The 23,983-nt window shown below is 29.4% G+C and overlaps 3 protein-coding genes and 2 long non-coding RNA genes across 8 annotated transcripts in view; 3 read left to right on the forward strand and 2 right to left on the reverse strand.

Moving 5' to 3' along the window:
• LOC115890350 (soluble guanylate cyclase 89Da-like) overlaps positions 1-9,984 on the forward strand; it is a 36,789-nt gene extending 26,805 nt beyond the window's left edge. Inside the window, 10 exon segments of the mRNA XM_030910580.1 lie at positions 926-967; positions 1,038-1,431; positions 6,714-6,850; positions 7,356-7,598; positions 7,726-7,910; positions 8,754-8,861; positions 8,924-9,092; positions 9,151-9,294; positions 9,345-9,659; positions 9,718-9,984. Coding sequence (XP_030766440.1) covers positions 926-967; positions 1,038-1,431; positions 6,714-6,850; positions 7,356-7,598; positions 7,726-7,910; positions 8,754-8,861; positions 8,924-9,092; positions 9,151-9,294; positions 9,345-9,659; positions 9,718-9,849 — 1,869 coding nt within the window. The 3' untranslated portion in view covers positions 9,850-9,984.
• A 355-nt stretch (positions 9,985-10,339) lies between these two features.
• On the forward strand, positions 10,340-16,339 carry LOC115889508. Its single transcript, XR_004051462.1, has 5 exons — positions 10,340-10,470; positions 10,533-10,679; positions 10,741-10,889; positions 10,950-11,033; positions 16,190-16,339. It is a non-coding gene; the product is annotated as an uncharacterized LOC115889508 (long non-coding RNA).
• Positions 16,340-17,430: 1,091 nt separating this feature from the next.
• On the reverse strand, positions 17,431-19,973 carry LOC115889560. The gene is made up of 4 exons (XR_004051471.1): positions 19,825-19,973; positions 19,591-19,735; positions 19,287-19,476; positions 17,431-17,549 (listed from the first exon to the last, which is right to left on the reverse strand). It is a non-coding gene; the product is annotated as an uncharacterized LOC115889560 (long non-coding RNA).
• A 634-nt stretch (positions 19,974-20,607) lies between these two features.
• Positions 20,608-22,659, forward strand: LOC115891436 (UDP-N-acetylglucosamine transporter). 2 transcript variants are annotated; one of them, XM_030911887.1, is made up of 5 exons: positions 20,608-20,887; positions 20,945-21,031; positions 21,181-21,303; positions 21,504-21,902; positions 21,958-22,659. In XM_030911887.1, the coding sequence occupies exons 2-5, from the start codon at positions 21,022-21,024 to the stop codon at positions 22,416-22,418; spliced, it is 993 nt and encodes a 330-aa protein (XP_030767747.1). In that variant the 5' UTR covers positions 20,608-20,887; positions 20,945-21,021; the 3' UTR covers positions 22,419-22,659. The 2 variants fall into 2 exon arrangements, with proteins under 2 accessions (XP_030767747.1, XP_030767753.1); XM_030911893.1 differs by having other exon boundaries at positions 20,666-20,887; positions 21,184-21,303.
• Positions 21,113-23,808, reverse strand: LOC115891449 (peroxisome biogenesis factor 10-like). 3 transcript variants are annotated; one of them, XM_030911910.1, is made up of 4 exons: positions 23,444-23,808; positions 23,145-23,387; positions 22,724-23,086; positions 21,113-21,398 (listed from the first exon to the last, which is right to left on the reverse strand). In XM_030911910.1, the coding sequence occupies exons 1-3, from the start codon at positions 23,705-23,707 to the stop codon at positions 22,739-22,741; spliced, it is 855 nt and encodes a 284-aa protein (XP_030767770.1). In that variant the 5' UTR covers positions 23,708-23,808; the 3' UTR covers positions 21,113-21,398; positions 22,724-22,738. The 3 variants fall into 3 exon arrangements, with proteins under 3 accessions (XP_030767770.1, XP_030767778.1, XP_030767764.1); XM_030911918.1 differs by having other exon boundaries at positions 21,344-21,361; XM_030911904.1 differs by lacking the exon at positions 21,113-21,398 and having other exon boundaries at positions 22,659-23,086.
• Between the last annotated feature and the right edge of the window lie 175 nt (positions 23,809-23,983).

Genomic DNA, 23,983 nt, shown 5'->3' on the forward strand with positions numbered 1-23,983 from the left:
GGTACCACACACTTGGTATTTCGAGTCAAATTGTCGTTATGAACCGCATGTTACAATTTCAAAACAAACCAAACCATATGCGAAAGTGTCAAAAGTTGACATATGATATGTCATTTTATTCAAAGTCTCATTTTCTATCAAATAAAGTAAAAATGTACCGGGGATGCCACTTAAAAATCAAAAGTTGTAGTCATTTCCGGTGAAACAGGAAGTGATCAAAAACAATTGAATACGTGAATCAATCCTAATTTATGTCATAGGTATATTAATACACAAAAACTCGTTTTTTTATCTGAACAAATAAAAAAGTTATAGGGGTGAGCCACTTTTGAGATGCACCCGGTATTCCTAATATTTAAAGGATGATTTTTTAAAATAATTTTATTAGGTACCTACCTATTTTTTCTTATTCCTATGAAATAGAATTTTCTTTTTTGAGTATAATTTTGTAGGAAAATCACAGTTTTATTATTTTTGCCTTTTTCCACACGATTTTAGAGCTTTCTCTCTATTTAACACCCCGTATATACCAATTATCTCTTACAATGTTTAAGAAAAAAAAATGTAATTAAATAAACAGTAAAGAGCACGAAACCCATCGTTTGTCCTAGTTTTCCTTGATACTACCTCTCCTAACTCAACTCAGTTATTGTTTGTTCACAAACTAACTCTAACTGAATGATGTCCATTGGCGATAAATATTCTTGCGTGTCCCGAACAATCGTCGATACACAAAACTTAATAGTATATTCTGAAATGGAACAGCTCAATTGACCTTCCCAGTTGACGTGTCCTGTCCGCTGGACTGGACATCTTAAGCAAGTCCAAAGGTCAGTCAGTAAGTGTAGAGGCTTTGAAGAGAGGTCATCGAAAACATATTATTCATCGTAGTGTTGAAAGTGTTTTAAAAAAATTGTTTTAAAAGATGTACGGGATGCTTTTGGAGTCTATTCAACATTATGTACAGGTGAGTCTTTGAGATTTATACAGGGGGTATCAGTAAAGTAACCAGACATCTATCAATGTATAATTTTTAGATGGAATACGGTGACGAAACTTGGAAAACCATCCTTAAAAAAGCCAATTGCAAGCATTCAGTTTTCAACACACATCAAATCTATCCAGATACTCTAGCCCTAGAGCTTGGCCATGCTTGTTCCGAAGTCCTTGGTGGAGATTACGAAGATTTCATCAACTTTTTCGGAAAATGTTTCATCAGATTCGCTGCAAAGTTTGGTTACGATGCCACCATAAGAGCTACCGGTCGATTTTTTACCGAATTCTTGGAAAGTGTTGATAACATTCATCATCAATTCAGTTTCACCTATCCCAAAATGAAGAGTCCCTCAATGTACTTGACTAATATTGATGAAAATGGATGTGTTTTGGTTTACAGGAGCAGTCGTGTAGGATACACACACTATATTATGGGTTTGTAGAAAAACAAAGCTTGGTTTTCAATTTTTCCTCTCATCTTTTTTTTACTTTTAGAAATTTTCGTATGATAAAAAAAAAGACGTCATAGTAGCCTTTGAAGTAATATTCGGTGATAATTTTTGTCGTACCGATTGCTATATTATTTACTAGATTATCTATTAAAAATTTTCCTATGATCGAAAAAAAAAATGATGTCATAGTAGCCTACGAAAAATTATTAGGTGATCATTTTTTGTCGTGCCGATTGCTGTCATTTTTTAAAAATTGACATAAGAAATTTATATTTAAAAAGAAATGTCAATAATCTATAGGTTTATTTTTCAAAATTTTCGTATGATAAAAAAAATGTCGTAGTAGCCTTGGAAGTAATATTCGATGATATTTTTTGTGGAACCGATTGCTATAATATTTATTAAAAATTAACAAAAGAAATTCATATTTAAAAAGAGATGTTAATTTTTTAGGTTTATTTTAAAAAATTTCCCTATGATCGAAAAAAAAATGATGTCATAGTAGCCTACGAAAAATTATTAGGTGATCATTTTTTGTCGTGCCGATTGCTGTCATTTTTTAAAAATTGACATAAGAAATTTATATTTAAAAAGAAATGTCAATAATTTATAGGTTTATTTTTCAAAATTTTCGTATGATAAAAAAAAAATGTCGTAGTAGCCTTGGAAGTAATATTCGATGATATTTTTGTGGAACCGATTGCTATAATATTTATTAAAATTAACAAAAGAAATTCATATTTAAAAAGAGATGTTAATTTTTAGGTTTATTTTAAAAATTTCCGTATGATCGAAAAAAATGATGTCACAGTAGCCTACGAAAAATTATTAGGTGATCATTTTTTTGTCGTGCCGATTGCTGTCATTTTTAAAAATTGACATAAGAAATTTATATTTAAAAGAAATGTCAATAATTTATAGGTTTATTTTTCAAAATTTTCGTATGATAAAAAAAAATGTCGTAGTAGCCTTGGAAGTAATATTCGATGATATGTTTTGTGGAACCGATTGCTATAATATTTATTAAAAATTAACAAAAGAAATTCATATTTAAAAGAGATGTTATTTTTTTAGGTTTATTTTAAAAATTTCCCGTATGATCGAAAAAAATGATGTCATAGTAGCCTACGAAAAATTATTAGGTGATCATTTTTTGTCGTGCCGATCGCTGTCATTTTTAAAATTGACATAAGAAATTTATATTTAAAAAGAAATGTCAATAATTTATAGGTTTATTTTTCAAAATTTTCGTATGATAAAAAAAAAATGTCGTAGTAGCCTTGGAAGTAATATTCGATGATATGTTTTGTGGAACCGATTGCTATAATATTTATTAAAATTAACAAAAGAAATTCATATTTAAAAGAGATGTTAATTTTTTAGGTTTATTTTAAAAATGTCCGTATGATCGAAAAAAAATGATGTCATAGTAGCCTACGAAAAATTATTAGGTGATCATTTTTTGTCGTGCCGATTGCTGTCATTTTTTAAAAATTGACATAAGAAATTTATATTTAAAAAGAAATGTCAATAATTTATAGGTTTATTTTTCAAAATTTTCGTATGATAAAAAAAATGTCGTAGTAGCCTTGGAAGTAATATTCGATGCTATTTTTTGTGAAACCGATTGCTATAATATTTATTAAAAATTAACAAAAGAAATTCATATTTAAAAAGAGATGTTAATTTTTTAGGTTTATTTTAAAAAATGTCCGTATGATCGAAAAAAAAATGATGTCATAGTAGCCTACGAAAAATTATTAGGTGATCATTTTTTGTCGTGCCGATTGCTGTCATTTTTTAAAAATTGACATAAGAAATTTATATTTAAAAAGAAATGTCAATAATTTATAGGTTTATTTTTCAAAATTTTCGTATGATAAAAAAAATGTCGTAGTAGCCTTGGAAGTAATATTCGATGCTATTTTTTGTGAAACCGATTGCTATAATATTTATTAAAAATTAACAAAAGAAATTCATATTTAAAAAGAGATGTTAATTTTTTAGGTTTATTTTAAAAAATGTCCGTATGATCGAAAAAAAAATGATGTCATAGTAGCCTACGAAAAATTATTAGGTGATCATTTTTTGTCGTGCCGATTGCTGTCATTTTTTAAAAATTGACATAAGAAATTTATATTTAAAAAGAAATGTCAATAATTTATAGGTTTATTTTTCAAAATTTTCGTTGATAAAAAAATGTCGTAGTAGCCTTGGAAGTAATATTCGATGATATTTTTGTGGAACCGATTGCTGTAATATTTATTAAAAATTAACAAAAGAAATTCATATTTAAAAGAGATGTTAATTTTTAGGTTTATTTTAAAAATGTCCGTATGATCGAAAAAAAATGATGTCATAGTAGCCTACGAAAAATTATTAGGTGATCATTTTTTGTCGTGCCGATTGCTGTCATCATTTTTTAAAATTGACATAAGAAATTTATATTTAAAAAGAAATGTCAATAATTTATAGGTTTATTTTTCAAAATTTTCGTATGATAAAAAAAATGTCGTAGTAGCCTTGGAAGTAATATTCGATGCTATTTTTTGTGAAACCGATTGCTATAATATTTATTAAAAATTAACAAAAGAAATTCATATTTAAAAAAAGATGTTATTTTTTTAGGTTTATTTTAAAAAATTTCCGTATGATCGAAAAAAAAATGATGTCATAGTAGCCTACGAAAAATTATTAGGTGATCATTTTTTGTCGTGTCGATTGCTGTCATTTTTTAAAAATTGACATAAGAAATTTATATTTAAAAAGAAATGTCAATAATTTATAGGTTTATTTTTCAAAATTTTCGTATGATAAAAAAAATGTCGTAGTAGCCTTGGAAGTAATATTCGATGATATTTTTTGTGGAACCGATTGCTGTAATATTTATTAAAAATTAACAAAAGAAATTCATATTTAAAAAAAGATGTTATTTTTTTAGGTTTATTTTAAAAAATTTCCGTATGATCGAAAAAAAAATGATGTCATAGTAGCCTACGAAAAATTATTAGGTGATCATTTTTTGTCGTGTCGATTGCTGTCATTTTTAAAAATTGACATAAGAAATTTATATTTAAAAAGAAATGTCAATAATTTATAGGTTTATTTTTCAAAATTTTCGTATGATAAAAAAAAATGTCGTAGTAGCCTTGGAAGTAATATTCGATGCTATTTTTTGTGAAACCGATTGCTATAATATTTATTAAAATTAACAAAAGAAATTCATATTTAAAAGAGATGTTAATTTTTAGGTTTATTTTAAAATGTCCGTATGATCGAAAAAAAATGATGTCATAGTAGCTACGAAAAATTATTAGGTGATCATTTTTGTCGTGCCGATTGCTGTCATTTTTAAATTGACATAAGAAATTTATATTTAAAAAAGAAATGTCAATAATTTATAGGTTTATTTTTCAAAATTTTCGTATGATAAAAAAATGTCGTAGTAGCCTTGGAAGTAATATTCGATGCTATTTTTTGTGAAACCGATTGCTATAATATTTATTAAAAATTAACAAAAGAAATTCATATTTAAAAAGAGATGTTAATTTTTAGGTTTATTTTAAAAAATGTCCGTATGATCGAAAAAAAATGATGTCATAGTAGCCTACGAAAAATTATTAGGTGATCATTTTTGTCGTGCCGATTGCTGTCATTTTTTAAAATTGACATAAGAAATTTATATTTAAAAGAAATGTCAATAATTTATAGGTTTATTTTTCAAAATTTTCGTATGATAAAAAAAATGTCGTAGTAGCCTTGGAAGTAATATTCGATGCTATTTTTTGTGAAACCGATTGCTATAATATTTATTAAAAATTAACAAAAGAAATTCATATTTAAAAAAGATGTTATTTTTTAGGTTTATTTTAAAAATGTCCGTATGATCGAAAAAAAATGATGTCATAGTAGCCTACGAAAAATTATTAGGTGATCATTTTTGTCGTGCCGATTGCTGTCATTTTTAAAAATTGACATAAGAAATTTATATTTAAAAAAGAAATGTCAATAATTTATAGGTTTATTTTTCAAAATTTTCGTATGATAAAAAAATGTCGTAGTAGCCTTGGAAGTAATATTCGATGCTATTTTTTGTGAAACCGATTGCTATAATATTTATTAAAAATTAACAAAAGAAATTCATATTTAAAAGAGATGTTAATTTTTTAGGTTTATTTTAAAAATGTCCGTATGATCGAAAAAAATGATGTCATAGTAGCCTACGAAAAATTATTAGGTGATCATTTTTTGTCGTGCCGATTGCTGTCATTTTTTAAAATTGACATAAGAAATTTATATTTAAAAAGAAATGTCAATAATTTATAGGTTTATTTTTCAAAATTTTCGTATGATAAAAAAATGTCGTAGTAGCCTTGGAAGTAATATTCGATGCTATTTTTGTGAAACCGATTGCTATAATATTTATTAAAAATTAACAAAAGAAATTCATATTTAAAAAGAGATGTTAATTTTTAGGTTTATTTTAAAAATGTCCGTATGATCGAAAAAAAAATGATGTCATAGTAGCCTACGAAAAATTATTAGGTGATCATTTTTGTCGTGCCGATTGCTGTCATTTTTAAAAATTGACATAAGAAATTTATATTTAAAAAGAAATGTCAATAATTTATAGGTTTATTTTTCAAAATTTTCGTATGATAAAAAAAATGTCGTAGTAGCCTTGGAAGTAATATTCGATGATATTTTTTGTGGAACCGATTGCTATAATATTTATTAAAAATTAACAAAAGAAATTCATATTTAAAAAGAGATGTTAATTTTTTAGGTTTATTTTAAAAAATGTCCGTATGATCGAAAAAAAAATGATGTCATAGTAGCCTACGAAAAATTATTAGGTGATCATTTTTTGTCGTGCCGATTGCTGTCATTTTTTAAAAATTGACATAAGAAATTTATATTTAAAAAGAAATGTCAATAATTTATAGGTTTATTTTTCAAAATTTTCGTATGATAAAAAAAAATGTCGTAGTAGCCTTGGAAGTAATATTCGATGATATTTTTTGTGGAACCGATTGCTATAATATTTATTAAAAATTAACAATAGAAATTCATATTTAAAAAGAGATGTTAATTTTTTAGGTTTATTTTTAAAAATTTCCGTATGATCGAAAAAATGTGATGTCATAGTAGCCAACGAAAAAATATTGGGTCATTATTTTTCGTCGTGCCGATTGCTATGTTATTTATTAAAAACTGACACAAGAACACAGAAAAAAGTTCTATTTTTTTGTCCTGTTCTTGTAGGAGCTTTGGAACAGTGTGCCAAGGATTTCTTCAAACTGCAACTGAACATCAAAGTGCTGGAAGAAGCCAGTTCGGCTACAGGGTCGAGAAAAAATGTCCTGGTTCATTTTCGGCTGGATTTTAAGAACAAACAATACGTAAGAAAGTTTTACAGTCCGTAAATTATAATTCAATAAAATAAACAATTAATTCGTAATTTTTGCCACGATCTTGAGTATTTTTGCAATGAATATGTGATATATGACGCAACAAACTCGATTTTTTGCATCACATATCACAAATTCAATGACACAAACCAATAAATATTTATACAGGGAGTAAAAAACAATAGTGTAGCAAATCTCAGTGAGTGAAACTACAGTTACAACCCTGGAAAGCCTTAACAGCCCTTACAGCCATCACTTGAAACATATCCTGTAAATTTTTAAAATTAGACTGCTTGATTAAAAATTGGTGTTTTTAACACAGTCATGGCACTCTAGATTGAAATTTGAAATACGATTTCGATAAAATACGACAATCAATCCTAATTTATGTCGTATACTAACATACCAAATTCGTCATGTTATCTGAGGAAATAAAAAAGTTATATTAATTTTTAAACAAACAGGGAATATTATTTAATAAACATTTCCTTTCCAGATGTTACACAAACAGTCAGCCAAGGAAAACGTATCCAGATTCGCAAAACTATCTCCATTTTCCTGCGATCTGCTAATGTCACTGTTCCCTTTCGCTGTCCTGCTTGACAGGAGCCTAAACATCATAGCTGTGGGCGAAAATTACGGGATGATATGGAACCCGGATAATCCTTGTATTAATAAACCCGTAGCAAGATATTTTAGACTAAGAAGACCAAAAGGTATATCGCTGACTTGGAAAAATGTAAGTTGACGAAAAATATCACAAAAAAACAGTATAAAAAAGTCTAATTTCTAGTTTATTTATTTTAATTATCTATTTTTTTCCTCAATATATGGAGTATCTTTATATTAAATGATATTTTTTTTAGTTAATGAATTTGCAAGCTGTGGTTTTTGAGTGGGAATGTAACAGAGGTTTCGAGACGTATGACGAAAATGCCACTCACGATGAACTAGACATCACAAACCCTAGCTACAAAAACTTCCTGCTACTCAAAGGACAAATGAAATACATCGAAGACATTAATGGCATGATTTTCTTATGCAGTCCTATGTAAGAACTGTTTAATACCTTACCACAGACATAAATTTGATATCTAATTCAGGAATCTTTATATTTTTGACTCAATTTTGGAATTAATGCTTGACATATAGAGAGTGTTCCAGGCTGAGCGTGCATTAGAACTTTCTAGAGAACTACAATATCTAGATCGGAGATTTTTTGCATTTCATTATTTCAAAACGAGATATATCTATTAAAACTATTTTTAATACGGCGACAGTACAGGAAATATCGGAAGTTGACAGCAACTTTCTTATTTTAAACGGGTATCCCCATTTTTTTGCATACTTAATTCTCTGTAAAATTTCATTAATTTTTGATATTAAACACTCAATACCTAACGTTAACCATTTTTGAGAAAAAAAATATATTTAAAGTTTTTGAACAAAAAAAACTGCCTGTCAAAAAATTTTGTATAGCCTAAACGTCAAATTTGGGGATTGCCACAGTCCCTGAGACATAAAGAGTAGATATGTGGCTATCTATTTCAAAAATTAAATTATTCAAATGTCATATAATATTGGTCGTAGCTCTCATGGAATTGAGCGATTAAAAAATTATCATAAATCATTTTTTTTTTCAAATGGAAACCTATTTTTTATTTCCCTGGTGAAAAGGGTCTTTAATTCGTTACTTTTTGATTATATTATGTTCCTATACCTAAAATAAATCGTTGTTAAAAATTGCATCTATTAAAAAAGTGCAAGATTTGCGAGTCTTCCAGCAAAGACCAAAACAATGTGACAAGGACCCTACAATAGCAAGTCCAAAGGACTCTTGGTCTTGTATTTGCCCATCACTATTCAAATTTTTATTCAAATCATATTTTCTTAGCATTAACGACATAGGAGAACTAAATCTACAATCTCTATACTTAAACGACCTAAATTCACATGGTTTGAGCAGAGAAATGGTCCTAGCAGGATGGCAACACAATTCAAAGTAAAAAAACTCAAAAACCTTAACATTTTCACTGAAAAAAACTTCAAAAACTTCTTTTTTAGACTCCAAATCATGTTTGACAAAGCCGAACAGAACACTGAAGAGCTAGAATCAAGCCACGACCTTCTAGATCAATGGAAGAAGCGTACAGACGATTTATTATATTCTATGATCCCTAAAGCTATAGCTGACAGGCTTAGAGCTGGAACATCAGCTTTGGATACCTGTGAAGTACCCAAAATACTTCAGGATATTCTACAATAATTATATTAATATAAAAGATTTTTAGTCCTTCAGTTCGGTGAGTATTCTGTTCTGTGAGTTGGTCGGTCTTCAGTCAAGCACTGTAAAGGAAACTATGGATGTCGTGACAACAATGAACAATGTGTTCTCTGCTTTCGATCAATTAATGGATAAATTCAACGTATATAAGGTAAAAAATACTGACTTTTGTGTTTTAAAGTACATATAATTAACCTACAGGTTGAAACAGTGGGTCAAGTATACATGGCAGCCGCTGGTGCCCCCGAAAGAACCGACAATCATGCCGAAGTAATGGCAGAAGTGGCATTAAGCATGCTGAAAGTTGCTAAAAACATCAAGGTGCCCATTGGACAGGAATTCAATGTTAAGATGGGTACAAATATGCCTAAAAACCTACCTAAAACTTAATAAAATGTATTTTTAGGTATGCAATCCGGGCCTGCAGTAGCTGGGGTAGTTGGTATCAAAGTACCCAGGTACTGCTTCTTTGGAGACACTGTAAATACAGCCTCAAGAATGCAGTCTAGTAGTGAGGTACTTAAAAATTTATTTTTAACATTTTTTTTCGCTATAATAAGGGATTATTTTATAGCCAGGAAAAATACAAATATCTCCTGAAGTTAAAAAACTCATACCAGAAGGGAAATTCAAGATAATACCGAGGGGAACAGTGAAAATCAAAGGAAAAGGTCAAATGTTTACGTACTGGTTACAAGAAAACTAAAAAATATCAGTTAAAGTACTGTTTACCCTCCGATAGAGAAATAAATTAAATTTATTTAACTACAAAGCATGCGGTGTTTTAGTCAATATTATTGTTGATATTAAATCTCAAAAATATAAAAACACTTACCTAGGATGTTATATTTCTTCATTCATTCCCGTGTTATCTATCGTATCTGGAACCATAATAACAACACTTTAATGTCACAATAATAATCAATCAGACCGTTTCATAATTATTTATAGGTACAATTGAGTACAATAATTAAAAAATAATAAACAAAATTTGAAAAAAAAAACAATTGTCTTGTCAATTGTCAATTTCATCTTAAATTTATTTAGGCCTTTAACGCCCATATATCATTAGATAGCTTCTGTGGCTTCGCTATAAAAGGAAGAATTATAATATATAGGCAACTAGTAAAATACCCGCATGTTTTTCTGGTTGCATAAGTGAACATTTGATTTTTATAAAGTTTTTTGTTATTTTTATTTATTATTTAATCATTATGTTCCTGCATTTTGAATATTTCAAATGAAAATACATTACACATTTCTTGCAGGTTGTTGTGCTGCTACAGCAGGTGCTTTTGGAAAATTAGCCGGTTTTTCAGGACTAGAGGTAAGTAAAAGTGGTGTTAAATAAACAAAATTTAGGTTATAACAACTGATGTTTTTTTACAGAATTACCTTATTCTACGTATAATATGTTTTGGGGCCATGATATTGTGTAATGCCGGTGTCTGGACATTGTTTGTTAAAGCTCTACATCAATCTAACACATCTTTATTAGTTACAGTAGTTAGTTCGTCATCAAACTATTGTTGTTCGGTAAGTATCTCGATTATCTGATGTTATGCAGATGAATTATACTATTTTTATGTTGTTTTAGGCTATGCTAGGATTTGTTTTCTTCAAGGAAGTGACTTCATTGTATTGGTAGATTGGAATGTTTTTTATTATTTTTGGTTTAAATCTCACTCTATCTGCAGATGATAAAACAGAAATCAAGCAGGATTAACTGACTACATAATATCAAATGTAGGTCTTTTTATAGTTTATTGAGGAAAGCCTCTAGTTTTTTTTATTAATTTATTGTAGGGTTTCTTAAAAGGGCCACTTCGATAAACAAGAAGAAAAAAGCAGTAGAATGATCAAGCTTATGTACGACAAAATAATATAGAGGTAAATAAAATTAGTAAAACTAAGATATAGCAAATATATTTGGTATATTTTATCATAATAATTGGTGTGTTATGGCACTGACTATGATGTATATTTTACTCTGTCTTTTGTAAATTTATCTTAAAAATGTATTTTTTTTATAGTAGTATTACTGTATCCAATTTTTCATTATATTGTACTGTTTTCTGTGTAATGTTGTTGTAAAATTCTTGCAATTTAATATAACATTCAACTTGTACTAGAGAATATAAGGATAAAAATAAACTTTCAGTTTATTTTAGGGTATTTAAAGCCTACTCTGTTTTAACATTTTTTGATCATGTTATGCTGATTTGTATATAGTTTTATTAAATTGTTACAGTTTAGGTATCATTCGGTCTTTAGTTATAATTATTTTTGATCATAAAAATATGATATATTTTTACAGATTAAAACAACGTTTGTTTTTTACTAGGACATTTAATGTATCATACGATTGTAAAAAGACGTCGGAGTTGGCTTGGAAATGACGATCGATAACATTCGCCATATAAATTTATAAATAAAACATCACCGATCGTTATTACTAATTTCTAAGGTAACTTGACGCTTTTTTTTATCATACGGTACTATATGCTCATTTCTACTTTGTTATACCGTATGATCGAATAAAAACGGCGTCAGCGATGGCTATGAAATGAAGATCGCTGTCATTTTATATGTAAATTCATATGGGAAATGTCATCGATCGTCATTTCCAAGCCAACTGGACGCCGTTTTTATTCGATCACACGGTATTTTTAGATTATGTGCTGTTTTGAAAATAATATATGATCTAAAAAATAGCGTCAAGGTATCTTGGAAATGATCATCGATAACATCCACCATGTAATTTTCATATAAAATGTCATCGGTCACCATTTCTAAGGTAAATTAACGCCGTTTTTTTTTCATCATACGGTAGTAATCACTCCGAATGTAAGTAATAGTAGTAATAGACATTTTTTGATCATATTTTTGCTGCTTTGTATGATCGAAAAAAAATGGTGTCAAGTTACCTTGGAAATGACGGTCGATATAATATACCATATAATTTTACAAAGAAAATGTCGTCGATGGTAATTTCTAAGAATACAATTTGTATTAACACTTTAATTCTGTTCTATTATAATATTTTTTGATCATATAATACTTACGCTGCGTTGTATATAATGTATGATCGAAAAAAAAACGCGCCAAGTTATCTTGGAAATTACGATCAATTAATTCTGTTCTGTTATAATATTTTTTGATCATATAATACTTACGCTGCTTTGTATATAATGTATGATCGAAAAAAAAACGCGCCAAGTTATCTTGGAAATTACGATCAATAACATTCGCCATGTAATTTTACAAATAAGTCATCGATCGTCATTTCTAAGCTAACTTGACGTTGTTTTTTTTTTCACTCATATGGTACTATGCACTCTGTATGTATTAACAATTTAATTCTGCTTTGTAATAATATTTTTTAATCATTTGTGTATGTAATACTTATTCTGCTTTGTATATAAGGTATGATCTAAAAACAGGTGTCAAGTTACCTTGGAAATAAACATTCATAACATTAAGCATTTTACAAATAATCTGTCATCGACCGTTGTTTCTAAGGTTACTTGATGCCGTTTTTTCGATCATGTGGTACTATACATGCAATTTGTATATACATTTTAAGCCTGTTCTGTTAAATTTTTTTGATCATATAATACTTGCTTATTTTATACTTACCTTATGATCGAAAAAGAAACGGTGTTGAGTTATCTTGGAAATAACTATTGATAACATCCATCATGTAATTTTCATATAAGATGTCATCGGTCACCACATTTTTTGATCATATTTTTGCTGCTTTGTATGATCGAAAAAAAATGGTGTCAAGTTATCTAAGGTAACTTTACGCCGTTTTTTTTTCATCATACGGTAGTAATCACTCCGAATGTAAGTAATAGAAGTAATGGACATTTTTTATCATATTTTTGCTGCTTTGTATGATCGAAAAAAATGGTGTCAAGTTACCTTGGTAATGACGGTCGATAAAATCTACCATATAATTTTACAAAGAAAATGTCATCGATGGTCATTTCTAAGAAAACATGACGCCTTTTTTTTAATCATTCAATTTGTATTAACACTTTAATTCTGTTCTGTTATAATATTTTTTGATCATATAATACTTACGCTGCTTTGTATATAATGTATGATCGAAAAAAAAACACGCCAAGTTATCTTGGAAATTACGATCAATAACATTCACCATGTAATTTTACAAATAAGTCATCGATCGTCATTTCTAAGCTAACTTGACGTTGTTTTTTTTTCACTCATACGGTACTATACACTCTGTATATATTAACAATTTAATTCTGCTTTGTAATAATATTTTTTAATCATTTTTGTATGTAATTCTTATTCTTCTTTGTATATAAGGTATGATCTAAAAAACAGGCGTCAAGTTACCGTGGAAATAAAGATTTATAACATTAAGCATTTTACAAATAAACTGTCATCGACCGTCGTTTCTAAGGTTACTTGACGCCGTTTTTTTCGATCATGTGGTACTATTATACATGCAATTTGTATTAACATTTTAAGCCTGTTCTGTTAAATTTTTTTGATCATATGTATAATACTTGCTTATTTTAGACTTACCTTATATGATCGAAAAAGAAACGGTGTTGAGTTATCTTGGAAATAACTATATTGATAACATTCACCATGTAATTTTCATATAAGATGTCATCGGTCGCCATTTCTAAGGTAACTTGACGCCGTTTTTTTTTTTCATCATACGGTAGTAATTACTCCAAGAATGTAAGTAATAGAAGTAATAGACATTTCTTGATCATATTTTTGCTGCTTTGTGTAATCGAAAAAAAAAATGGTGTCAAGTTACCTTAGTAATGACGGTCGATAAAATCTACCATATAATTTTACAAAGAAAATGTCATCGATGGTAATTTCTAAGAAAACATGACGCCTTTTTTTGTCATACAATTTGTATTAACACTTTAATTCTGTTCTGTTATAATATTTTTTGATCATATAATACTTACGCTGCTTTGTATATAATGTATGATCGAAAAAAAAACACGCCAAGTTATCTTGGAAATTACGATCAATAACATTCACCATGTAATTTTACAAATAAGTCATCGATCGTCATTTCTAAGCTAACTTGACGTTGTTTTTTTTCACTCATACGGTACTATACACTCTGTATATATTAACAATTTAATTCTGCTTTGTAATAATATTTTTTAATCATTTTTGTATGTAATTCTTATTCTCCTTTGTATATAAGGTGTATGATCTAAAAAACAGGCGTCAAGTTACCGTGGAAATAACGATTTATAACATTAAGCATTTTACAAATAAACTGTCATCGATCGTCGTTTCTAAGGTTACTTGACGCCGTTTTTTTCGATCATGTGGTACTATTATACATGCAATTTGTATTAACATTTTAAGCCTGTTCTGTTAAATTTTTTTGATCATATGTATAATACTTGCTTATTTTATACTTACCTTATATGAAAGAAACGGTGTTGAGTTATCTTGGAAATAACTATATTGATAACATTCACCATGTAATTTTCATATAAGATGTCATCGATTACCATTTCTAAGGTAACTTGACGCCGTTTTTTTTTTCATCATACGGTAGTAATCACTCCGAGAATGTAAGTAATTAAAGTAAGACATTTTTTGATCATATTTTTGCTGCTTTGTGTATTCGAAAACAAAATGGTGTCAAGTTACCTTAGTAATGACGGTCGATAAAATCTACCATATAATTTTACAAAGAAAATGTCATCGATCGTAATTTCTAAGGAAACATGACGCTTTTTTTCGATTCTACTGTACTGTACATGGCAATTTGTATTAACACTTTAACTCTGCTCTTTTATATTTTTTGATCATATAATGCTATAATATGTTTTATTTTTTTATTTTTGATCATATAATGATCATATTATGCTGCTTTGTTTATAACATATATGATCTAAAAAACAGCGTTAGGGTATCTTGGAAATTACGATCGATAACAACCACCATATTATTTTCATATAAGATCTCATCAGTCGCATTCTAAAGTTACTTGACACCATTTTTTTTCATCCTACCGTAGTAATCTTTCAGTATTTAATAATAAGTTTCAGCCTGCTTTGTATAAATATATTTTGATCATATAATACTTTTGCTCTTTTGTATAGTACCGTATGATCGAAAAAAACGGCGTCAAGTTTCCTTTGAAATGACTCGAATTGACAGACAGTAGCTGATAAATAACGCATTTTTGCGTAACGCATAACTTGACGCCCAGTTTTTTTTTCTACTTTATTATATTTTTTGATCAAATGTATGTATGCTGTTTTTTATATAACGTATGATTGTAAAAAAACGCCGCCAACTTACCTCGGAAATGACGATGGATAAGATACACCATATAATTATCATAATATAAGATATCATCGAGCGTCTTCTCTAAGGTAACTTGACGCCTTTTTTAGTTCATATATATTATACATTCAATATGTTCAGCGACAAGTTAGCTCGGAAATGACGATGGATAAGATCCACCATATAAGATGTCATTGTTCGTCATTTCTAAGGTTACTTCATGCCCTTTTTTAGATCATTCGCACAATTCGTTTAATATGTATTAGCAACTTCAGCCTGCACTGTTTTATTTTTTGATCATACAATGCTTAACTTACGCTGCTTTGTATATAGTCTATGATCGAAAAAAAAACGCCGTCAAGTTACCTTGGAAGTTACGTTTAATAACATCTACCATGTAATTTTACAAATATAAAGTCGTCAGTCACCATTTCTAAGGTGACCTAACGCCGTTTTTTCTTTCATCATACGGTAGTAATCACTACCTATGTAATAGAAGTAATAGAAATTTTTTGATCATATTTTTGCTGCTTTGTACCGTATGATCGAAAAAAAAATGGCATCAAGTTACCTTGGAAATGACGATTGATAACATTTACCAGAGAAATTTTACATATAAAATGTTATCACTCAATTCTAAGGTAACTTGACGCCGATTTTTTCTCTGTCATATGGTATTATTTTTATATCTTGTTTTAATCAGTCAGTAATAAAATTCTTTCTTTTTGTTTCAGATTCAGCATCATTCCACAGTCCAAACGGGCCAAGGTAACTTGACGCCTGTTTTTAGTTCCTCCCACATCGGATTATATTTTGAACTTATTTATAAATTTTTATTGTGTGTGATGTATTATTACTTTTTAATAAATGAATATTTTGATTAAGACTTGTTTTATTTGAAACTTATGTAGTATTTACCTCCTTGCTCTTATATGCTCCTGATACAAATCAGAGATTTCAATCAAATTGCACGAAATTTTTGAACTTGAGCGAAAAATTTTATTAAGTATTTACCTCCTCGCTCTTATGTACTCCTGATACAAATCCGAGAAAATTTAGCTTTTGACCAAAATCGCACAAAAATTTTTAAATCTCGTCCAAAATCGCCAATTTCTATCAGGAACGCATAAGCTTGAAGAGGTAAGGAGCAAATTTAGCACCACTCGTAAATAAAGCATTTTTCAACGATATTTCTGCTATCTCTAGCACTTCGAACTCGTTTCCAAACTTCAACCCCTAATATCTCGGAAACTATAAGGGCTAGAGAGGAACGGAGGGCGGCTTTCGATAGGGAATTCAACCCTCTATAAGGGCCCAAGACGAGGGCGCGATCGGAAACAAAAAAAATTTTTGGCGAAAAATGAGGTAAGGGGTTAACCTTCCTTCATTTTTGCCCAAAAATTTTTTTTGTCTCCGATCGCGCCCTAATTATGCACCCTTATAGAGGGTTGAAAGGCGAATCGAATGCCGAGTTCCGTTCCTCGATAGCTCTTTTAGTTTAGAAGTAATGGCAGTTTTTCGAAAAAATCTAACTGATTCTAACTCGTTGGTCAGGTACTCCAATTTTTGCCAGGTCGAAATTATTTTTGGGCGGTTTTGTCAAAAGCGGAGAAAATTTTAATTTGTATCAGGAATATATGAGTGCGAGGAGGTATTTTTCGATACCAGGAGCAGGCGTTGCATTCACCATTTTGTCAAGTATTTATTTTATTTATTTTTACCTCCTTACTCTTTATGTTCTCCTGATACAAATCTCCAAAATTTCGTCTTTTTAATCAAAATTGCGGCACCATTTTTAAGTATCAAAAATCACCGACTTTTATCAGGAGCACATAAGGGTGAAGAGGTAATAAGATAAGGCATTTATTATTATTTTGAAGATCTAAAAATTAATATTCTTTAGTAATTGTTTTCTTTTATGCCATTTTGTAACATATTTTCAAGTATACCAAGGGAAATAAAATACCAAGTATTTACTAATTCGAAATTTATTTATACTATACAATGTACAAATATAAAATAAATACAATATACAAGGTATATATAAAACATGCACGTAGTGGACCTGGATCAGTCAGATGTAGATAGAAGCTCCTGAAAAGAAAAAGAACACAAAATTAATATTTAACTTATTAACAATAATATTTTTACTACTAATACCATGTGATCGAGAAAAAAAAATGGCGTCCAAATGGCTTGAAAATGACGAACGATTATGACATTCACCACATAATTTTACCTGTAAAATGACAGCGATCTTCAGTTGATAGCCATCGCTGACGCCGTTCTTTTACAGTCACATTATATATGATTATATATGATGATGCTATTACATATTGAGTGTATCGTATATATTATGATCTAAAAAAAGACATCAAGTTACCTTAGAAATGACGCTCGATGATATCTTATATGGTGGATCTTTTCGATCGTCATTTCCGTGGTAACTTGAAGCCGTTTTTTTCTCGAATATACGTTATATACAAAACAGCATAAGTATATTATATGATCAAAAAAAGAATAACAAAGAGAAATGACTGTATTACCGTAAAATCGCAAAAAATGCGTCAAGTTACCTTAAAAATACCGGTCGATGACGTTTTATTTTTAACATTTATCTGCGAAATATGTAGATCACTTGTTATTTCAAAGGAAACTTGACGCCGTTTTTTTTCGATCATACGCTATATTACAAAGCAACGAAAGTATTATATGATCAAAATATTTTAAAACAGAGCATGCTGAAACTTCTAATAAACACGGAGTGATTACTACAGTAGGACGAAAGAAAAACGGCGTCAAGTTACCTTAGAAATGCAATCTGCGACGCCGTTTTTTTTTTCGACCATATTGTATTTTATGATTAAGATGCTATTACATATTGAGTATATTATAGTATATATGATCTAAAAAAAGACATCAAGTTACCTTAGAAATGACGCTCGATGATTATTTTATATGATAAACTGTATAGAGCCGTTTTTTTTCGATTATACATTATATACAACAGCATAAGTATCTCAATATAATCGAAAAAAAAAAAATGGCGTCCAGTTGGCTGGGAAATGACGATCGACGACATTTCCCATATAATTTTACATATAAAATGACAGCGATCTTCATTTCATAGTCATCGATGACGCCGTTTTTATTCGATCACACGGTAGAAATGACTGTATAGTAAAAAAGGCGTCAAGTTACTTTAGAAATTGATGACGTTGTATTTTTGTAAGTTTTATTTGATAAATGTAGGTCAATCGTCATTTCAAAGGTAACTTGAAGCCAATTTTTTCGATCATACGGTTACTATACAAAGTAGCAAAAGTATTATATGATCAAAATATTTTAAAACAGAGCAGGCTGAAAATTCTATTAAATACTGAGTGATTACAACCGTAGGATAAAAAATAATGGCGTCAAGTTACCTTAGAAATGCCATCTCCGACGCCGTTTTTTTTTTCGATATTGTACTTCAGCTAAAAACAATACTATTAATATACAAGGTGGCAGAGTATGTGGCCTAGGATAGCACACACTTTAAAAATATTCTAATTAATCAATATACAGGGTGTTTCAAACTTATGTTCATCCTAAAGCTTTATTTTTTCACATTAAAAACTATAATTTATTTTCTGTTCAGTGAATTTGCCATAAAATACACATTCGAAAAATACCACAATGTTACAGAGTGTTTTTTTTAATATGACTATTCTTAGATTAAATTTTATGGTCAACTTATGCAAACTTATGTGAAACAAACAATTATTACACATTAACTAACCTTTTAGTTGTTATAGTAAGTAAGCTTTTAGTTATTACACATTAACTAACCTAGTTGCATTAATCAAGGATTCCTTTAAAACTTCACTGCTGTAACTCGATACTGATTTCTAGCCACCAACTTAAGGCACCAAGCACCAACTTATAGGGCACCGTATACCAATCCCATCCAGATGAATTGTTGATAATAAAACATCTTGAACTAATCAGCTACACTTCCAGGCATAGGTACCAATGTTTCCTGAAAAATATTATTACGGTTATATTATATAAAGCATAAATCTAGTGCTGTGTTGCAAAATATACTTTTGAAAATCTTATAATAAACATAACAGGTAACATACTTATAACTTACATATTTAGTATGTTCCTCAGAACCTGGAATAAGCCTTGGAATCTCTTGCCAGAGCTCTTGCCATCCCTTCGACTGTAAGTTCAGCACCTGTATCCTTTGATGGAGAGCTTCATTCTCAATTTTTTCCATCAAAATCCAAGTAAAACTGAAAATAAACACAAATATAAACATAGAATACGTTCTGAGTGGTAAAATATATATATTCTAAAGATACTTTTTTTATAAACTACGTACATTAGATTAGCTGTTTCATATAACTTAAGTTAAATTATTATTATATATTTCTATGAATCCGTATTCCGCAAATATCATCGTTCAGTTTAAATTCTACTAAGCTAACGAAAAACATTAATTTCACATTAATTTCTTAATATAAAAAGTAAAATAAGTAGGTTATTGAAAAAAAAAAACGAATAAACGTCAAAAAAACTGCGTTCAGCGACCTCTACAATATTTTCGTGGGGAATTTTGGAACTAATTTATTAACGTAACATGTGGCGCCATCTATAAGCGAGAAACTAAAACAAAAAGTATTTCTAGGACGTGGCGCCATCTATTTGTTAAAAGCTCTAATATAATCTTGAAAACTACTGGCGCCATCTAAGTAGTAATAGCTGTACTATGTAATTAAAGATGTGTGGCGCCATCTATGTATAAATAGTTATATTATATAGCACACGTGGCGTCACCTATTGGAAAATTACCGAACTATACTTGAGTTCGATTGTTTCGACATCTAGTGAGTAAACTATAAAACAAAATCTTTTTTGTTCATTACGATTTTTTCAAATATTTTAAAGTATCCAGCATATATTTGTGTAAATTAATTTCAATTAAACATTATTTGTAATAGAAAAATAGACTATATTACCATTATTAATCTAGTAAATAGATTGTAAAGCGTTTTTAAATCTTTGCTGGGATTAAAGAATTCTGTATTTTTTCTACTATTAAATTTCAGGAAAATGTTAAATAAAACACCCAAAAACTCGCAATAAATTCGAAAGTTTAATTTAACACATTATTTAGAGTTGTTTTATAAATGAGAATGCTATTTAAACAAAATTTTTTACATAAATTAATATAATCTGCGTTTTTCTAAGAACTATCAAAATCAACAGCTGATCACACATCACACGGATTTCAGCTGGAGTTCAACGTGTCAAAGGGTGTCAACAAAATATTTGAAATTCAAGTTGAAATTGATAAGCAAATGTTTATTTAAATGTGGCAAAATTAACTCAAACGTGTACAGTTCTATTTATATAAAGAAACTTAATATCAAGTCAGGAATAAGGTATGTTTTTAAGGTATTTATTTATACTTGAATATATTTAAAATAAATTACTTTTAGGTGCCTGTCTTAAAAAACTACAGTGCCGGTCTAACAATTAACTAAATATTGTTATAAGTAACATATTTTCAAGTAAAATGAAGAAAGGTAGGTTTATTTTAGAATAATATATGTTAAATTAATATACTTTGATGGTATACTTTCTTTCACCTAAATACCTTGTTATTCAAGGTTATTAGTATCATCAATGAATGAAGAAATACCATAAAAGATTAATTATAAATTAAACTTTTCAGCAGACACAGCAAACACCTTGAAATATGTAAGCCTGCTTACATTAACCCTGCAAAATGCCGTGCTAGGATTAAGTATGAGGCATGCCAGGACCAGGGAGGGAGACATGTTCTTTTCTTCAACTGGTAGGTGGGATATCTTCAATATCAATCTCATAAATCCAATGAAATTATTTCGTAAAACCTTAATTAAATGAGATAGTGTGTGGTAATCCTCTTATCTATGAACAAACATAAGAATAGAGTAGCTTTTTTTGAATTGATTGTATATTTATTACACCGGCACTTAAATTTATTGAGAAATAATTGATAATTTTTTTTTCTAGCTGTTTTGATGTCAGAAATTGTGAAACTCGTCACATGCCTCGGGATAGTATATGTTGAAGCAGGCGGTATACGAGGTCTAATAAACACAATAGACCAACAAATCATAAAACAACCTATAGACACACTTAAAGTATGTGTCCCCTCATTCGTCTATCTCATACAAAACAACCTCCTGTATGTATCAGCCTCACATCTCGACGCAGCAACCTACCAGGTGACCTACCAACTGAAAATCCTCACAACGGCAATGTTCTCGGTGTTTATTTTGAGGAGGTCTCTTCTCAAAACACAATGGCTGTCTCTGCTAACACTTATAATCGGTGTTGTCTTGGTGCAGTTAGCTCAAAGCAGTGAGCATTCCAATTCCAAAAATGCAGAGGGACAAAATAAGTTTATCGGTTGGTATAAATGAACTACTTCCATAAAAAATACTTTAATAAAATAATATTTTAGGTTCTATGGCAGCTTTGACAGCCTGTGCCCTTTCAGGCTTTGCTGGAGTGTACTTTGAGAAAATCCTAAAGGGTAGTGATGTGACAGTTTGGATGCGTAACGTCCAGCTGTCTCTGTGTTCCATTCCTTTGGGTTGGTTATCATGTTACTTATATGACGGACAGTTAATAAGTGAAAAAGGATTTTTCTTTGGATACGACAAGTTTGTGAATTATCTGATTGTCTTGCAAGCAGGAGGAGGCCTAATCGTGGCGGTAGTTGTTAAGTATGCCGATAATATTTTAAAGGGTTTTGCCACATCTTTAGCTATAGTGATCTCTTGTATAGGCTCTATATATTTATTCGGATTTGTATTGAGTTTTCAGTTTGTTATAGGGGCAGGTTTTGTAATATTTTCCATATTTTTGTACGGTTATCAGCCGAAAAAGCCTGTAGTAGACGTGACTGAATATAAAGTATAACAATATAACAGCTCTAAGAATAAATCTCATCCATAATAAACTATGGTAAAAGTATTATATTTTAAATTAAAATGATCATGTATGTATTTTATGTTATACTATTTAATGTTAAGTTTTAAATTAGATTGAGCTGTGAATAAAGGCATTTCTCAGTATCCAAGAGATTAATTTTAAGTACTTAAATATAATTTAAATTGTAAATAAAAGTTATTTTTATTTAATATATTTTTATAAATACAAATCTGGTTTTGGTATAAATATACAAAAGATTTAAGTTTTATATGTAGTTGATTTTATTTACTCACCTTTTTTGACTACCCTTATAAATGGTTCTGTAATAAGACAATTCTACTTGGTAACACCTCTTGCCTGCACACAGGGCAGTTTTGCTGATACCTTAAACTATCTTGCAAACAGTCCCAGCAAAAAATATGTCCACAGGGCGTGGCTGTGGGAGACTTATAACTTTCTGTACACAAAACACATCCTTTTTTTGATTCACTTACATTAACATTACTAGATGAAGATGTTTTGTATTTATCCAGACTAAATTCATTGTTAAATATAGTCAGTAAGATGTTTAAAATAACATAAAACAGAGAAATTTGACCTAATAAAGAGAAGCTTCCGCTAAATGACTTGTCTTGCATCCAGGGTCTCAATATAACCTACAAGATTATTTTGATTTAACAAAACTTGAAGAAAATTATAGTAATAAATACAAACATATTTAATTCCAGTTAGTCTGTTGGCTATGTTGTAATATTTTCCACCAATATAAAACAAGGAGTGATGTATCCATTTTAGATAAACTTTTTTCTCCTTAAAGAACTGGATAAACGATAGGAGTGTTTCTTTGGCATTATTCGTTAAAGAACTTGACTGATTCACTTGCTTCTCAGCAGCTAGTAAGGCCCTGTCTAATAAGGAATCTCCTCCTATATACATGATCAACCATATCATTTGTTTCTTCAAATCAAATATCTTAAATGTGTTTTTATAACGAAAAAAAAAAAAAAACTCACAAGTTTTGTTGGGATTCTGTTTTCATTGGTTGTTCTAAGCGTACCAGCGTATTCTTCACCTAACGTTTGTAAATTGCTCAGAGATGTGAGCCAATAATACCAAACGTTCGCTATAACAGGAACGTACAAACGAATTTTGTGATAAGTTCTACTGCTCAGGTACTTAAGAAACGAATGAAGCTGGCTTTCCAGATTTTTGACGAAAGCTTCGTCTCGTTGATTACAACGAATAATATCAGCTATTTCTGCTTTATAAAACTTCATATTTATAGAAATTATAGACCCTTTAAAAACATTATTTTTCTCAATGACTTTTCTGGAAAATTCAAAACAATTTTGTGAGGTTACTTTGTCATTCACAACATTGTCTTCTTTTTTGTTTAAGGGCCTTAAGCTACCAGAACTATACGGCCCGTAGAATGCTTTGGGTCATATTCAAGCTTTTGATTATAAATTTCTCATTTTGTAAATATTTTCTATTAATTTTTAAAAATACATTCAATAACTTAGTAATTTCCATCTGGATTAAATTGATCAATT

This window comes from Sitophilus oryzae, unplaced genomic scaffold (genome assembly GCF_002938485.1).
Source record: "Sitophilus oryzae breed Bouriz unplaced genomic scaffold, Soryzae_2.0 scaffold_1007_pilon_pilon, whole genome shotgun sequence".
NCBI lineage: Eukaryota > Metazoa > Arthropoda > Insecta > Coleoptera > Curculionidae > Sitophilus > Sitophilus oryzae.

Coding starts and splice junctions, on each gene's coding strand:
- LOC115891449 (XM_030911910.1), bottom strand. CDS start 23,707: ATGAAGTTTTATAAAGCAGAAATAGCTGATATTATTCGTTGTAATCAA. Junction 23,388..23,443: donor ACAGAATCCCAACAAAACTT/GTGAGTTTTTTT, acceptor TTTGATTTGAAG/AAACAAATGATATGGTTGAT. Junction 23,087..23,144: donor GACTAACTGGAATTAAATAT/GTTTGTATTTAT, acceptor ATAATCTTGTAG/GTTATATTGAGACCCTGGAT.
- LOC115891436 (XM_030911887.1), top strand. Junction 21,304..21,503: donor CATGTTCTTTTCTTCAACTG/GTAGGTGGGATA, acceptor TTTTTTTTCTAG/CTGTTTTGATGTCAGAAATT. Junction 21,903..21,957: donor GGGACAAAATAAGTTTATCG/GTTGGTATAAAT, acceptor ATAATATTTTAG/GTTCTATGGCAGCTTTGACA.